Source organism: Oreochromis aureus, linkage group 1, assembly GCF_013358895.1.
Source record: "Oreochromis aureus strain Israel breed Guangdong linkage group 1, ZZ_aureus, whole genome shotgun sequence".
Classification (NCBI taxonomy): Eukaryota; Metazoa; Chordata; class Actinopteri; order Cichliformes; family Cichlidae; genus Oreochromis; species Oreochromis aureus.
Genome location: NC_052942.1, coordinates 13,049,356 through 13,066,629, shown reverse-complemented (window position 1 = coordinate 13,066,629; position 17,274 = coordinate 13,049,356). Strand labels below are relative to the sequence as shown.

The 17,274-nt window shown below is 44.7% G+C and overlaps 1 protein-coding gene across 11 annotated transcripts in view; it reads left to right on the top strand.

The window, feature by feature from the left end:
- Window positions 1-416: 416 nt before the first annotated feature.
- Window positions 417-17,274, top strand: part of LOC116324021 (transducin-like enhancer protein 3-B) — a 29,411-nt gene continuing 12,553 nt past the window's right edge. For 2 of the 11 annotated variants that reach the window (XM_031744561.2, XM_031744556.2), the window contains exons 1-9: window positions 614-1,644; window positions 2,167-2,389; window positions 3,003-3,103; window positions 3,286-3,349; window positions 5,243-5,287; window positions 11,464-11,526; window positions 12,245-12,349; window positions 14,721-14,759; window positions 16,918-17,122. In XM_031744561.2, the coding sequence (XP_031600421.1) occupies window positions 2,366-2,389; window positions 3,003-3,103; window positions 3,286-3,349; window positions 5,243-5,287; window positions 11,464-11,526; window positions 12,245-12,349; window positions 14,721-14,759; window positions 16,918-17,122 (646 nt within the window). In that variant the 5' untranslated portion in view covers window positions 614-1,644; window positions 2,167-2,365. Of the gene's footprint in view, window positions 555-613; window positions 1,645-2,166; window positions 2,390-3,002; window positions 3,104-3,285; window positions 3,350-5,242; window positions 5,288-11,463; window positions 11,527-12,244; window positions 12,350-14,720; window positions 14,760-16,917; window positions 17,123-17,274 lie in introns of those variants that run through there. The other 9 variants (XM_039608117.1, XM_031744558.2, XM_039608123.1 and 6 more) reach the window with 9 other exon arrangements.

Here is a 17,274-nt window from a genome sequence, read left to right as displayed (position 1 = left end):
AAATGTTTTCATGGAGGGGTTGAAGAGGAGAGGGAGGGGGGGAGAATCAAACTGATATTTAGCCCCTACTGGCTTTTTTTTCTCCTGCTTTTGTTTTATGCAGGGCTCTTTTTACCACATGGTAGTGACAGATTGTTTGAGCTGAAAGGAAAAGCCATTCGAAGCTAATTAAGCAGCCATTCCAGGCACTGTTCGCAGGCAGGAGGGAGAGTAGCACAGGCATTTGTCAGCGCCGTACCCAACGTGGGTTTAATTGACAACTAGGACTCCTGACTGACAGCTTTTCCAGCCACTAGCCAATGGTGAGCCGCGCAGGAAGACAGCTGCGAGATCATTGGATGGAAGGCAGTGAAGTGCACGGAGGGAGGGGTGGAGGGAAAGAGGGGACCCACGTGGGGCAGGGCATAGTGAGAAACACGTGATAGGCTGAGGCGCAGACGTGTTGTAGCCTACCTAGTGCTGCTGATAGGAAAGCTTGTAGATGCTTGAGGTCTCGTTAGAAATAGGTCGATCAATTCAAGTCACTCAAAGGACACTCTGCTGTAGATGAAGGGGTATTCACATCTGCGCACTTCGAGTCTTGAATGAAATTCTATGAGCTCGTATTATTCTTGGCACAGAAATAGAACGTATTTCTTTTTCTTGGCATCTCTAGCTCTCTTTTTCAACCGAGAGCGCAGTGAAATCGTCCAGCTTCAAACTATAACCTTTTTTTCAGGGTCACGCCAGCTTCAGTTGTAATTGCTCATATAGTGAGCAGATTTTGAAGGCGAAAGCTTTTATTAAAATGATCCCTTCTATTTTGGGGGTGGGTTATTTTTCTCTGTTTGAGAACGAGCCTCGTTTTAAATTGTACAGCTCGTTGGTACATACCGTGTAGTATTCTGAAACACTCGGGCACCCGCTGCAGTGCACGGACATATAAATTATTACCTTTGTTTTGAACAAGTTGTTGAACGCACCGAATGTCACTTCAAATCCAAAATGGCGAACATGCGAGGTCACATATCGTGGCCCAATCAGAACGCGACAGTGCTGTGTACCCCACGTGGGACTGACGCGCCGTGATTGGTCTTCGGCGCTAAACTCCTCCGGAGAACCCAATTGGTTAGCGCGAGGCCCCTCTCTCGGCAGTCGGGTCCTCGTGTCAGTGCACAGTCTGTGTGTGGTACAGCGCGCGGCAGAGGAACTGGGTACCCAACTGCAGGCTGGCGGTGCGTTTCACAACGGCCGACATTTTAAACAAGAAAAAAAAAAAAACCCGCTTGACTCGCAAAATAATAATCTCTGGACTTACTGGAAGAGTTTCGAGCTGCTACTGGATCTAACAGAGGCTTTCTTTGAAGTTGTCTGCGGTCAAAAACTCGTCCCAGTCGAGGGGTTTCCAGCGTCCGAGCGGACTGAGCGACGCTCTCAGTCTCGGGAATCACCGGGGTTTTTAAAGGACTCTCAAGGGGGAAAAGAAGAGCAAAGAAGTATATGAAAAACAGAAACGACGACGGACAATTGTCCGCCCTCTTATCAATTCTGTGGTGAACGTTACAGATTACCGGATATTAAGCTGCGTGTGGATACTATTTTTTTCCATATATATTCTTCTTACCTGTGCAGAGGAGAGGAGGAGAAGAATCAGTCGAGACAAAGGTAAAAAAAAGAAAAAAAGAGAGGGGGGGTTACATGAAGAGAGCCGCTAACAAGACGGGTGGTAGTAGTGGTGGCGGTGGCTTTATGGCAGCCGACTTTGAAAGCAGCAGCTCCTTGTTTTCTGATCTTCCCGGACCACCAAAAACAACAGTTGCGTGTTTTCTTTACCCTTGTGGAAGACGACTCGTTAGATTTACGAGGAAAAAGCCAAAAAAAGAGCTCATCGTGTCGTTGCGGCTGTGATCAAAAGTCTAAACTTTGGGATTTATTTGATCCGTGGCATCAAACGCATTTTGCTGCCACTCTTGGTTTTTCTTTTTCCCTTTCTTTTCTTTTGCACATCTAGACTACAGATTTATGTTTTGTGGTACACACGCTCAGAGAATTAGTGGGTAAAAAAACAAAAACAAAACGACTTTATTCTGCATTTTGCACAAGGTGTATCGGAGAGTTCATGAAGCTCTACGTTCGTGTTGCTTTCAGGCGCTGTGAACGTGATCCAGCTGTTTTCTGTTTGTTTAGGTACAAAAGAAAGGAGCTGATCCATCCGCTGGGCTGGCTCTGAGTGTGCGCCTCGCAGCCGAGAACGAGGCTTTGTCCGCCGCCATCCTGCGCATATCGGGGAGGGGGTGGCGGGGATTTACCGCACCTTCGCTGGGATTACGGAAAGAAAGCACGAGAAAAACAACACACCGACTCCCTTGTGGAAAAAGGACTCGACATGTATCCACAAGGCCGGCATCCGGTAAGTCCCCCGTCTTTAGTCGCTGTTTGTAAATTGATGCAGAAGCGCTGCCCTTCAAAATGGCCTAATTAGCTCGTCAGAGTGGAGCTGCTGATCCACACCTTACTATTTATGGTCTGCATCAGTGCTGCTGAGGGCTTCACTGTGGCAAGGAGAGGCACCGAGAGGTGGTGTTTATTGGAAACAAGATCTGAGATTGTGTTGGACTCGGTAAAGTAGATCATCACCTCCTTCTGTAAACTGACTTTATGTTTGCCGGTGCTGTTTGTGGTGAATGATTTATTAGTAGTAGTATTTTTTTCCAGCTTTTTTTTCTTTTTACAGTCCTGAAAGTTAATTGTGCAGTAAAAAAAAAAAGCACTGTGTGATTTAGCAACTCTACCTGGCAAACGGATAAAGTCACACCTCTGTCGCTGCACATGTTGAGTGAAAGCAGCTCCCTCCTCTGCCAGTCCAAGATTCAAGGGAAATGAGAAGACAAACCATAAAAGAAAGGACTGGGGGGGGGTTATCAAAAAAAAAGAAAGAAGGAGAGGAGGAGGTGGCAAGAGAGAGCTCAGCTATGTGATGATGTTATTTACACCTGTGGTATCTCCAATCTCACACTTTTCAGGCTCCTCACCAGCCAGGGCAGCCTGGCTTCAAGTTCACAGTAGCAGAGTCCTGCGATAGGATCAAAGACGAATTTCAGTTCCTGCAGGCCCAGTACCACAGGTAATGACTAGACTACTACTGTAAACAGCATCGGCTTCCTGGAAACGTGAAGCAGAAGCCGCTGATGTTTTGTTCCCTTACTGTAGCTTTGTGCAATCATAACGTGGCGCACAAAAACCAAACGTTTTGCATCGGTGTACCAATCCTTTTTACAAACGCAATGCTTTTTCTTCCCCACCCAGCCTTAAAGTAGAATACGACAAACTGGCCAACGAAAAGACGGAGATGCAGCGTCACTACGTCATGGTGAGTACTACAGCTATTAAGCCGAGAACAGGATTTGAATGGCGTTTCCTCCCTTTCGCCTCAGGTGGTGAACAGTCACAGGTGCTGAAAAGAACCTGGTTGTTTTTGTAGAGCCTGTGTTAAGACTGTTGACTCACGCCTGAGTTTTCATGGGATAAGAAGGGAGGGGGGGTGAAACTCTAGCCGAGGTCAAACGTCCAACTATTGATTGTGGGGTGTGACGACCCCCCCTACCCCTCCTCTCAGTGGCTCTAGGGTCCTCTTTATGACCCTCCACCACCCCTCCCTAACACACCCAGCATGGTCCACTGGGGGTTAATGACTGGTCTGCTGGCTGTGTGTGTGTGAGAATCAGACAGCTTCCTGTGTGTGTGAGAGTTTTAAATCTTAACTGAGCCATGTGGTCACACCCACAGATTTCTCACATATTGGGAGACTTTGTGTGTGTTTTTCCTCCCAGCTGCAATGATAATGAACTACTTGTTGGATAATTACTTGTCATTGATATCAGTAAAAATCTATCTCTATTAGTAAAAAAATGGGTGGAAAATGGAAAAAACTTACATTTGATAATCAAAGTAAGTAATGGATTTAAGTCTTTTTTTCTCCCCTCATTCAAAAATGTTATAGATGTGCCGATCACAGTTTGTCACATGAGAAACTTTCTCATGTTTCTGTATTGTTTCTGATTATAAACTCAAAAGCATGCAAGTTCAAAATGCGTCTGCAAGGTTTTCACAACACCAAAAACACCCAGGGGCATTTACTAGATGAGTAGCTTTTAGTCGCAGCTTAAATCACGTTCGAAGTCAGAGAGCAGGAAGTTAAAAATCTGACCCTGCGTACTTGCTGCATGTCATTTTGCTTGCTTTGTGCACTGCATGTGTCAGAGCTTTCACCTTTTAATGGAAACCACACTTGAGAAGTGAGATAAGTGCTTGATGCCTATCAAAGTGCTGCAAAGGGTTAAATGTAAAACAGTTCCAATAGTGCAGTTAAATCTTATTATAGTCAATTCAGAGCTCTCTGATGATCAAATGGGAGACAAAGAAATCTGTGCCTCTGTAAAGACAAGCCAGCTCAAAGCTTCTTGCTAATACAGGAAAGGCTTCATTGTGTGCATGGGAAGAAAAAAGGAGAAAAAAAAAAAGAACAATCTTTATCTGACAAGTTGTGTAACTTAGACCTCACACTTGTGTATGTGCGTGCTTATCTTGTTTGTACATGAAAGGAATGACTTTAACCAAACGCAGCAGTACGTTTGTTAAATATTATTTTCCCTGTGAGGAACCAGAAGGTGGTGGGAGTAGCTACAATAAATGGAAGCTGTTTGCTGTGTGTTTGATAAACAAGGCAGACAAACTACTAGGCTTTAGTTTGTATCTGTTGGTGGGCTCGCAAGCTTTTTTGGCAATCAGCAGCAGATAATGTTGTTTTCAATAATAGTATTGGCTTTCTCCTTGCTGTCTGGACGGTGTTTGCGCTCAAAGATGAGGCCGTGCCAAGTAGAAGTAAACAGGGGCAGCAGCCAGGCGAGCGTCTGCCGCGGCTGAAAAATGCACGTCGAGATGTCAGCCTCGTCGGTTAATGTCAGTTCGACCGTGCTGCCGTTGTTCTTCTACATGTGATTGACTTCTTTTATTCTTGTTTGGGTGCTTGAGAGGACCGATAAGATGTCACACCAGTTAACCAGTGTTTGTCTTGTTGCACGAGTTCTCTGTGCATTCAGAGAAAAGTCGAGAGGAGTTTGGACTGTCTCGCGTTTTGCTCAATTAAGAATGGTGTCATTATGGATAAACATCTGTCTCTAATTAATTCAACATATGAATTCATTTAAGTTAATAATGTTTTTTTTTTTCTACTCTCTCTCTCTCTCTCTCCGTTCTTTTACAGTACTATGAGATGTCCTACGGGCTTAACATTGAGATGCACAAACAGGTATGTAGCCATATCAGAGATGCTTTGTGTACAGCCAAAACACCCCCCTCCCCCATCCCTTCCTAGTGATTAAGAATATAAACACATACACATGCATACCTGATCTTAGTTTCTACCCTCATCCCTAAATGCTTCTGGGAGCGTACACATACTGGCTTCCTGTAGTGAAAATGCTGACAGGCTAAACAACACGAAGGGCACGCTGCCTGATGTGGATGGTTTGATAAGATTAAAGTGAAGTATTTGGCACAAATTCTGAGAACATGGTGTGTCTGTGTGCGTGTGTGCGGTTTGCCTTTCTGAGTGTGTGAGTGAGCACATACATTGCCTGCTTTATTCTCCAAGCCTCCCAAGTGCCATTTGAGCTAAAAGCTCATTAGTTCAGCTGCCACCCAGCACTGGGCATCATGCTGTATCACAAATGTCCACAGTTCACTCCATGTCACGTTACCGTCGAGTTAGGTTTAGAAGCACTGGCCACGTTTGTTGGTGTATTTCCAGTTGATCTTTGGTCTGTCATGTCCAGACTGTTTGAAGCAGGTTGGTGTTTTTTTTGCTTTGTTTTGTTTTGTGGAAACCGTCCCAAATAGTGAATTGACTTACTAAACAGTCCTCTAGCAAGAAACAAAAAGTTCAGTAGCTCCAGCAGTGCTTTGATGACCTTGTTTTTAAAAAAAATCTATAATATTGTAGAGTTGCAAATCTAGAAAATTAACATGAATAATTTTTTCAGTGGGGTTGGGGGGTGTTTTGGACTGGCTATTGGACACATGTTATTCCCCCCTCAGTATGTAAGTTTGGGCTCTGGGTTTTTTAACATGAATCCAAATAAAAGTTTGGACTTTTACCTGTAAGATGTCTGTACTTGTTCTGAGAAATCTCACCTGATGAGTTTTGATGCATGCACAGGTTGATCTGGACTGTATGCCAGAGAACTTTTGGTGTAGTTAGAGTAAGATATCGTAATTCCGCACATACTGTAGTCACCAGAGGCCTAAATAAAGAATCAACCCTCTGTAAAAGTCAGATTACACCTGAAGACAGCACAGCAAAACCGCTCCGTTTAGCTAACAATGTGACCCGAGGCTGTAGTCAGCTGTGTGAAATCACATCAGCATAATGTTTTTATTCTGTTTACTTTAAAAGGAGAAGAACAAAAGATCTCCAGACTGCCCCCTTTTTATCTTCCTGCACTTACATTTCCATTTTCTCTGATTCACACTTGCTTTCTGTTTCCTTCAGTTGCCTTTGCCTCCCTAATTCTCCTTCTCCACCTCCTCTTGGCGCCCTTATGTCTTTTCATTGCGCCCTCCTCCCTTTTCTGCCCCCGCCGCCCCAACGATGTGATGTGAATGATGGCCCTTGTGTCATTAGCTGTGTGATATGATGTATGAGAGTGGGAGTCTGTCAGAGGGGGAGAGATGGAGAGGGGTGGGTTGGAGGCTTCATGGCCCTCAGATCCAGAAGGTTAATGGCATCAGTGGGAGGGTAGCCCAGTTGGAACAGCAGCACACTGTGCAATTCATCAAGCGTAGACATTTTCTGTAGGCACGTGGTGTGTGTGTGTCTCTGTGTGTGCATGCGCGCTTACTAGGTGTGTTTACAGTTTATCATGGAGCTGCCCACCCCCCTTCCTTCACGTTGCTGAGCGTTTCTCTGTAAAGCAACAAGGAGATTGTAGTGATGCAGGGTGGGTGTGGAAGCTGGTGGGTGGATGATGGTGGCGGTTGACAAAACAAGTGGGTACAAAAAGGGGTGTGGTGGGGGGTAAGGGGTGGAGACAGGAGGGCCTTCAGGGTAAATGGGTTAATCGACTTGTCCTCTCCTGTGCATCTCCTTTGTTTATCAATAAGCCCGGTGGAGACGACTGAGCTCTCTGAATAATGCATGACCCCCCCCCCCACCACACACACACACACACACACACACACCCTCCCATCCCTGGTGAACGAGTGTCTGTGGTGACATCAGCGAGAGGTAAACAGACGCCCCTCAGCTGTCCCCGTTATTGGTGCGACCGGAGGGAGGCTGGATTATTGGATGCAGGCAGGCATATTACTTCGCTTGCGCTGAAGATTTATTGCACTGTGACAAAGAAATGATAAACTAAAAGCGCGATTGAAAAGAGAGGGGGAATAGGTATAAACATGGGGCGCACATAAATATATACTCCCCATCCCTTACATGGTAGCACCAGTTGTGTCTTTACACACAAACACTGCAATTCAAGTTCCCGCAGACACACAGTTTCCCCTAATGCTGCTGCCGAGCTGAATAGTTGCTATGAAAGGGATCTGTGCGGCTGCCGGGGGGTAATTTGTTTTGACAGTGTCTCTTATGATGGCAAAGAGTGCAGGGTGGAGGTAATCACCCTCGCTTGCTGTCAATAAGTGATTTTAATTAGCGCAGCTCATTAGGCTGCCTCAGCATCGTGCCCTGCTGACTTTGTGGTGGGGGATGCTTTGTTTTTTTTCGCTCCCTCTGTTCTCTGTTGTGGTCCCTGTTTATCTCGTACGCTTGCCTACATTTTGATTTTTTTTTCTTCTTTTTTTTTTTCTTCTCAAATGCTCTCTTTGGCAAAGTGAGTGCCACACGAATAGAAAACCTGATGAATAAATTCCTCTATCTTTCTACTGTGCTGCTTAACTTAGTTGCACCTTGGGTAGCCATTTTGTGAATTTGCTCCACATATCAATTTCCTCACTTGTTGAATGAATGAGGGAAACAGAGAAAGTGCTTTGTCAAGGAGAGTGAAGTCCGTTTCCTGGAGGAAGAGGGTGAAAGGAGGAGCAGAGGGAGGGAGACGGGAGAGCTTGTGCAAATGAATAATTTATACAGGATTCCTGGAATTGTTTGCCAAGGTGATGATGGCCGATCTTTCTCAAAGCCAAAACAAACTGACTATGAGAACACACACACAGTGTTTGTGTGTGTCTCAAGGGAGCTTGACGAGGTTACCGGAGGCTGAGAGACCTGCTTTATTTTGATAGCCAGGCTAGAAGGACTGGAAGAACAGTATTACACAATTAGTGTGTGCGCGTTCGCTCAATCCAACTGATGACAGGCCTGTCATGAATATGTGTGTACATGTACACTACACTACATCATTCAGAAATAAGAAGCATAAAAAAATGTTGTGTATTTGATGATTTGAGCGTTAACAAAATCAGATGTAATCTGTTGGAAAACAACCTGTTTCCACATGCTCCCCCTGCAGAAAAGGATGTCACTGTGTGTGTGTGTGTGTGTGTGTGTGTGTGTGTGTGTGTGTGTGTGTGTGTGTGTGTGTGTGTGTGTGTGTGTGTGTGTGTGTGTGTGTGTGTGTGTGTGTGTGTGTGTGTGTGTGTGTGTGTGTGTGTGTGTGTGTGTGTGTGTGTGTGTGTGTGTGTGTGTGTGTGTGTGTGTGTGTGTGTGTGTGTGTGTGTGTGTGTGTGTGTGTGTGTGTGTGTGTGAGCTCAAAATACTCAAAATAGAATGACATGCACATGCAAAATATTCTTCATGCATTTGTAATGAACAAGATACCTCTAAGTGCCTCTTTCTTTCTCTGCTCTGGCTGAGAAGATAATTCCCAAACAGCCATCTCTGTGCCCCCCACCCCCCACCATCATATGCCACTTGTTTTCCTCGCCAATTGAATCCTCGTCAGAGACTCAGCTCTCCACTCGGGGGCTAATGCCTGGAGCGACAAACAGCCAAATGGCTTTCAACGCACCGTTGACGGGGGAGGGGGGCAGGCAATGGAGAGAGAGAGAGAGAGAGGGAAACGGAGAGAAACGGAGAGAGAGAGCCTCTCCAAACTCTGGTGCTACTAGACAACCCTGAGTACCTGTAATTGTGGAGCTGCAGTGAAAAGCTTCTGCCGGCTCAAAAGCTTCTGTTTTCAGTGGCTTTAAGTGACAGTAAACTCTTTCCAGTGCCCGTCTCTGCCACTAAAAGCACTGTGGAAAATAGTGCCTGCAAAGTAAAGTGGGAGTCGTTACGAGCGCTGCAAGTCGTTGGATTTGTTATCAATGTGTGCAGGTTTTTTTTTTTTTTTGTTGTTGTTGTTGTTGGTTTTTTATTTTTTTTATTTTAACCCTTCAGAATGGATGGCTGTCAAAAGGACGTGCAGATATGCCATGTGCCTGTTTTGCTCTCCTTAACGCATGAACTCTGTCTGAACATAGCTGAGTGACTAAATACGACACGGAAGGATGAGATGTAGCTGATAGCATCAGTGATTCGGTTGAGGGGTTTACAGTCACAGGTTGACATGTGAGCCGTGTTTGCCCTCATGATCTCTTAAATCGACGCTCCTGTGTGACACTGCAATAAATGGGGCCCAGAAAGTACAACAGAAATGGATGCAAAGGAAGTCTGCTCCATTGTTTTATTTCCTGGCTCCAAAGTAATATTTAAAGTCGAGGAGGGGTGGGGTGGTATTTCAGAGGAAGCCATGGGTTTTGGGAATATTTAAGTAGCTCAGCTCTCAAAGCACCTGGTGCTTCAGCTCATGTTTCAGAATGAATTGTTGAGAGAAATCTGTGTTTTTTAGCACAGTACTAAACAACTCAAAAAAACCGAAAAGGTGCACCTGAATTCGATGCGTTTTATTTATTTATTTTTTGGCTTAAAAGTGGTGGCTCTGAAGTGGTGATTTGCACCGAACAAATGGATGCCTTTCTGTGTGAGGGAGGGTTTGTATGGTGGTTGCTCTAATAGCCGAGTGTATCAGCACACCGTCGTTTCTACAGGCCCCATGTTGCTCCCCTTGCAGCCATTTCCAGAGAAGTGGTGTGATACTGAAACACTCTCACCCTACCCATGTGTCATTGTATCCAGCCTCCGCTAATGATGATGGTTTATGAGTCTCCGAAGAACCCCACCACCATCACCACCCCCATTTCCAGTCTCCCAGTTATCCCTCATTAATTTCCCGTGCTGATCAGATCGACAGGCCGAAAATTCAATTTAATGACCTGCCTCTGTGCTGCGCCTAATATGATTTTACAGGCTGTTCTGGTCAGAGCCCCAGCCCAATTTACATAACGATCAGCCGTGCCAGATAGTGTTGCCCCAGCAACAGAAGAGGGGGAAGATGAGAGAGGAAGAGGAAAGAGGGAGGGCACAGACGAGAGTAGTGGAGATTAGCGTGAAGGGGTGCGAAGAAGCGTTTGGAGGAGGAAGGAGGGGAGAAAGCACAGTGCGTCTGAGGTCAGACGGGGGTTGTGAGATAATTCCTGACAGGCCAGCAAAGGTCTCTCTCCTCCTCTTCTCTCCCTCTTTTCCCGTTTCTCCCCCCTCCTCCAGAATGAAAAGGGTGACACAGAGGCTGTGCAGAAAGCTACTGGCACCTCCTCCTCCCCCCCCCCCTTTCACAGTCAAACAAGGTTAAGGGAGAAAATGAGTGAAGTGCAGCAGCGTATAAAATGGCGGGAAGGACCTCTTCAGCCCACACACACCTGCTGGGCCTCCACCCCTAATCTCTCAGAATCAATTAGTTCACCTCCCCCGGTCCAGTCAAACCACATTACCTTAGTGTCACATCAGAGGGTTTCACTTCACCATTCATCACCCCCACACATACCCCACCACTTCTCTTTTATTCTGCTTTCTACTTTTGTGTTCCTCTCCTATGCATCTTCCTCATCTCTTTCTATGGAAAGTGCAGATTCAAAAAAAAAAAAGGAAATGGGCTTGGGCAAAATGTCTAGGGACCTTCAAGTGCGGTAGGCGGGCAGCACAGCACATCCATTTGACCAAATGCAGCACTGTAAAGTGCTCCATGTATGGCGAGCCCTCCAGTATCAGCTTACTCTGCCAGCTAATATTCTGTGGTCGATACCAAAGATGCCTCTGATAGATAGGGCCAGAGTTAACCTGTCTGCTTCAGCACGCCCTACCCCCCTCTGTATGGGCCGTAATTATGAAGTATGGACCTCATTAGGTTTTCTCCAGCCAGATGGTATTAGCATATTTCAGGCCTTAATGAAATAAGGCCTGAGCCTAATGGAGGCGGGAGAAAGGGGGAAGCAAATTTGTTCTAAGGCGGTCCCAGTTTAGTTAAGAAATACATGGTGTGTCCTGATGGACGCTGCAACATTTAGTGCTATCTTATTGGCTATTCTGTTGTCTGAGGCATGCAGTATGCTGGAAGGATGTCATTCTAATCATTTCTGTCTCTTCTCCTACAGACTGAGATTGCCAAGCGCCTCAATGCAATTCTGGCTCAGATCATGCCATTCTTGTCACAAGAGGTGAGTGTCAACCCAGCCAGCAGCATTTCAAGGATGAGACTGAGACTCATTTGTTTCACATTGTGCTGTTACTGTAGTTGTGACGATGACTATTGTGCAGATAATCTCTGGGGAACAACAGATGATTCACTGCACATAACAATGAGGAAACCTTTTTTTCCCTTCTTTTTTTTAAATTGACAGTTTTAGCCCACTAAATAATGTATTTGACTCAAACTTCAAACAACTACTGACCACTTCTAAAAATATCGCCCCTTTTCTGTCTCATCCTGTCAATATTGAACAAATAGTCAAACATAAACACATAAATCAGTTCTTCTGAAGGAACTGGCTTTCCTGGAAAACTGAGATGAGAATTAATGCGCAAGGAAATGAAATGAAAGCAAACCTTCAAACGCCTGAAGCGGCAAACCTCCAGACAATAGATTTCAGTTTGTGTTCCTTTGATTCACTCTGACCTGCATTTCTATAATACATAAAACACATATAATACAGAGTCTTTTTTTATGTCTTGTTTTACCTAATAGAAGATTCTCCTATTATGTTGAGTGCTATGTAGTACATTGATGTGTTGTTTTATTGATGATAAGTGCGATTAAATGACTATCGTGCATTATGGAGGCCCCCCAAGCTTAAGTGCCTACTCGTCTAGATGAACCATCAGGCGGGAAATATTCTTCTCCATCAGTGATCTAATCTTTGTTTATGTGTCCTGCAGCATCAACAGCAGGTGGCTCAGGCTGTTGAACGGGCCAAGCAGGTGACAATGACTGAGCTGAATGCTATCATCGGGGTACGTGGACTTCCCAATCTGCCTCTGACTGTGTGTATATCCCCTCTTCTTCCTTCATTTGACCTGAGGCCAGAGGCAAAACTGCATACGTGAAGGAGGACCAGCATTCAGATAGAGACATGTAGACTGTTGAAACGTGCTACATTTCGCTCACGGGTGTATTTGACCTTTCTAAGCTTCGGCCGAAGTGTCGCATGTCAAGAATAACCTGGGAAAAGGGCAATAGATTCACAGGGGAAATGGGGGTGAAAAGGGGATAAAAGTAGCTTAGCGTATTAATCAGCAGCAATTTTCTTTCACTCGTCTGTGGCATTTGAGTTTTTAGACTGAATACAAACTAGTAACACCGTGTCCTCTTCACTTGTGCAGACTTGCCCTGGTCTCCAGTGGTTTATTATGTTTTTATTTGAGTTGACATTGTTTGCAATGTGCTGTCAGTGTGGCGTTTTCTGCTGTAATTTCTGATTGTTGGTTAACCATGACCCGTCAGCACCCAGGTTGCTGCTCCGCTCTGATTTTCCTCCTCTCAGCCAGAGTCAAAGAACATCTGATATATAGTAACACAGTCCAGACTGGGAGATCAGATCATGATGTTTCTCAGATTTCACTTTGGCTGCACTTTAATTAGATAAAAGGTCCCAGCCAACAGGCTTACCCCTACCTCTGACCCAATAGCTCGAGGAATTAAGAGTGGTCAGGGCAGGACAAGCATTGTGATTACAACAGAGATTACAGCAGCATGAACTTAGCAGGTACTAAGCATTTGAAAGGTGTAGTGGATAAAAGATTTGGGTAGTTGTGGCAGAATAGGGAGAACACAAACATCTTTTTTTCCTGCTTCTGTTTACTACATTGTTCCCTGATGGTTGCCACGGCTTCATAATTAAGTCATGTCATTTAACAAGCTTAAATTAGCTATTTCTGTTGTTGCTGTGGGTAAAAAGTACAACGAGTTTGTTTATTTATTTATTTATTTATTTATTTATTTATTTATTTATTGTCATCGTAATTCAAAGTTTTCATTTCAGGCGTTATTTGTTACAATCCAATATTTAATGGAGCAAATGATTGGAACAAGCTGCAACAATGTTTTGCTTTTAATTCTTTAAAAAAGTAAGCAGAACTAAATTGTTTATTTGTAAAGCTGTTAATATGAACAGTAGGCGAATAAATCACATTGGTTAGCTTAACAGTTGGAGCTTATTTCTTTAAAAAAATAAAATAAAAATCCCAGATGTTTAAATCTAGCAGACAGTACAGGGAAACTCTTTCCCCCTTTCCCCAAAAAATCCACTCTGAAATAATGGCCTGTGCGCTGCCTGGATTTTGCATTTGGTTTACTTAAAAACATACACGCGTATTTGGTTTTGATAGTCAGGTTACATAGTGGTCGGAGGTTGTCAAGTGAGCAGCAGATTTTAAAATTTGGTTTAGCTCAATGAGCCAGGAGCCCAAAGTAATTACCCGCTATTTGCGCTTCTATTTTTTTTATTTTTCCCAACAAAGTCCTTTCCACAACAGGAGTTGACCCTGCCTTCATTAAAGATAGGCAGGGCTAGCCTGAAACACACACACATTAATACACTCAGGAAAACAGTCTTAATTATAGGGGTGAAAAGATGGCAGGTGATCAATCTTCATGTCCCCACAGGGTGGGTGAAGCAGTGATGCTCTAGTGTCTCAACACTAGAGCCTCAGAGACACTCGGAGCATCAAACTCAAGGAGCGTTCAACCGCAGTTGGATCAGAAAGTGCATTTGAGTTTTGACACATGCATAAGTTAGACGTTTGCCCTGCAGGGACCACCTGCTGTACTGTCAGGTTGTCATATAATTTACTGTAAAGAATCTATACACATACTGTATGGAGTATGTAACAGAACCACCCCACCCTCTTTTAATAGCCAGAAGCAGCGTATGATTGAGTCTGATTTGACAAGTGTCAGAGGTGCAGACTCATTTCCATGTTCTTACCCTCATTTCCATGAATTCGACACAGGGCGAGATTGTAGTTGGGATAATGGTTAACAAGTCAGTTACAGCCGGTGTGCTCCTTATCACGTATCATGTAAATGCTAATCCGCGGAACACGACATAAACCTTCACAGCGTCTGGTTTTGCTGTTGTCACTCTGGTAACAGCGATCTCCTCTCCTTTGCATGTTTTATTTGGCTATGCGTATGTCCTTTAGAGTGTCTACATTTACATAGTGTGACTACAGTGTCCACATTTACACATGCTTTGACTTAACAGCTAACAAAAGCAGGTGATGTCTTTGTCCGATTTGAATTCGTCACTTGGGGCTTTTTGTCGATTTAATGAGGAAAAAATAAATGACTGTATTGAAAATAGCCATCAGGTGCAGCCCTACCTCTGAATCTCTGCTTTCTCCTCTGACCCAGCACCAGCATCCGCCTCGTGGCGTCTACCCAGCCTTCACGGTCAGTGTCGAGAGGAGGGTTTTGAATGATTAGCTTACAATGAAATGTCTGTTTTTTTTTTTTGTGAAGGGAAATGATGCCTTTTGGAGACAAAGCACAGCTTGGGGCGTGTCGGGTTATTTTTGGCCTCTACTCTGCCTGACTCTGGTGTTGTGCATTTGATAGAACGTTATCTCTTTATTCGACGACTAACCTCAGAAATGTTAACCCCGTTCCTCCACCGCTGTATTCTGCTTCAAACATAGGTTGTAATCCAAATCTTTGAGTCTTTGTTGTGACGACCGAAGAAGATACGATGAGCTCGAAACTGTTGTAAAGCACAGAATAAGTGGGTAATGTGGCGATCATTGCCAGACTTATTAAGCCAGGGTGCCAGCTGGTTTGTGCTGGTGCTGTTGATGCTTGTTCCACCTGACAGTACTGTTCTGCAGGGAGCCAGCTTCGCCTAGTTAACTTTAATTGCCTGTTTCCTGTGGAAGTTGCCTGAGCTGCTGCGGCATTTACACATAATGAAAAAAGATAAGTGTGAAAGGAAGCCAGCTCTTTATCCATGAATATTGAATTGGAGGCAATTTATTTTCTGAATTTTTTCCCCCCCCTCTTTTTTCTCTCTTCTCTCCCGCTCTCTGCACCTCACGACTCCCTTCCCTCGTCTCTCCTCCTCCTCCTCAGCCATAGCTCGCTAATGAGGCTTCTTGATAATGATCCCTGCACGCTTTTCCTCATTAGGCACACTCAATAGGGACGTCCCTGCCTCAATCCCTCGCTCACTCTCTTTCATTCTCTTGTTATTTTCTGATTCTGCCTCTCCCTCCTTTTCTTGTTCTGGCTGCCCCTTCCTCTCTCTCTCTCTCGTCCCCCCCCTCTTCTCGCTTTTCCCCTTTTTTCACAACAAATAGGCTGCTCGGCAAAGCAGTACAATATCGATTAACAATGCCACCCCTCAGTTGCTTATATCCATTGTACGATTTCAGGTCCAGCTCGGCATAATGAGCTGACTGAATAATGGCCAACTGCTAAATAAGCCTTTAAATGTGGGAAGTCACTAGATATACCCTTGTCTAGTTTCTCCATTTTATGTAATGAATGTATGGATGAGCTTATTGAAGTTCTGTCTAGCAAGCAGAATAGCAATCATCTTTTTTAGAGTTTTTTTTTTTTTTTTTTTTTTCCTTTTTGGAGAGGCAGTTGATGGATGTGCTAAGTGTTATTTAACCTTGTTTTAAAGCACTTGCTTCCCTCTTGCCTGAGTGGCTATTTAACTCCTGTCTATCTACTCTCTCCCCTCTGGCTGCCTCTCTCACACAGACATTCAGGGCCTCATGGGGAGGCATGTGTGTTCTCCGCCGTCTCTGCTTAACAGCATTTTGCTGAAAGAGTGCATGCTTGCTTGGTTTTCCAGAGTGTTGAAAGGTTTTGAGGTTTTCAAGTGTAGACCTATTGATTTTTTTTTTTTTTTTTTTTAAACTGTCCCAGCTATGATTGAAGCACAGCGGTTTGGGAGTGAACAAAAGTGTTGTATCGTTTTTGGCGACCACAGGTGACGTGTTATTGAGTCAAACACAGTTGTCAGATAAAGGTCACGTACCATCAAACAATAAGTAATTTGTAAAGCTTGCAGTGATAAGCGTATCAGTGTGGTAATGAGTGCAGAGCGTGATTTTTTAAAAAGAGAACCAGACGTGTAGAACAAACGTGAGGTCGGGGTCCTTTCAGAGGAGGAACATTATGAGTCATCTGTGTGCAAACTCTGCACAGGTTTGCTAACTTTTACATCGCTGCTGAAACTGCCTTTTTGGGGCAGTTTTTATTTCAAGTATTGCTCAAGCCTCAAATGGTAAATATCATGTGGCTGCAGCTCCTCCTTGTTCCGATTTGCTTTCTTTAATAGGAATTTAAATTGAATATCTTTATACTCAAACTCCTGTCAGTTTTTCTGGGAAGTAGTGATTGGTATTTCACACTATTTCCTGGTGGAGCTGGATCCACATGTTGGCGGAGACTTGCAGGCAGCTATTACGCATAAACGGTTTGGCTTTCAACTGAATGTCGTCAAAGCCGGCTCTAATGCAGCAGAGTGTGTTCATTCATGGATCCACTTCCCAGCCGACCCACTTGTCCTCTGTCGTGTCTCCTGTCTCTCTGCGTTTGTTTGCAGCAGCAGCAGCTTCAGGCTCAGCACCTCTCTCACGCTGCCCACGGTCCCCCGGTCCAACTGCCCCCTCACCCTTCAGGCCTGCAGCCGCCCGGCATCCCCCCCGTGACGGGCGCTGGCTCCGGCCTGCTGGCTCTGGGCGCTCTTGGCAGCCAAGCCCACCTGCCTGTGAAGGATGAGAAGAACCACCACGACCTGGAGCACCGAGGTGAGGAGCAAAGCCTGCCACACACAAACAAACAAACAAACTGCCTATGGCATTTTAGGGATGATGGCTAACTGTAGCTGCCAAGCACTGCTTTCTCCAGCTAAATATATTTATCAGTGAAACACATCAACATAGGTTTTTAAATGTTTTTG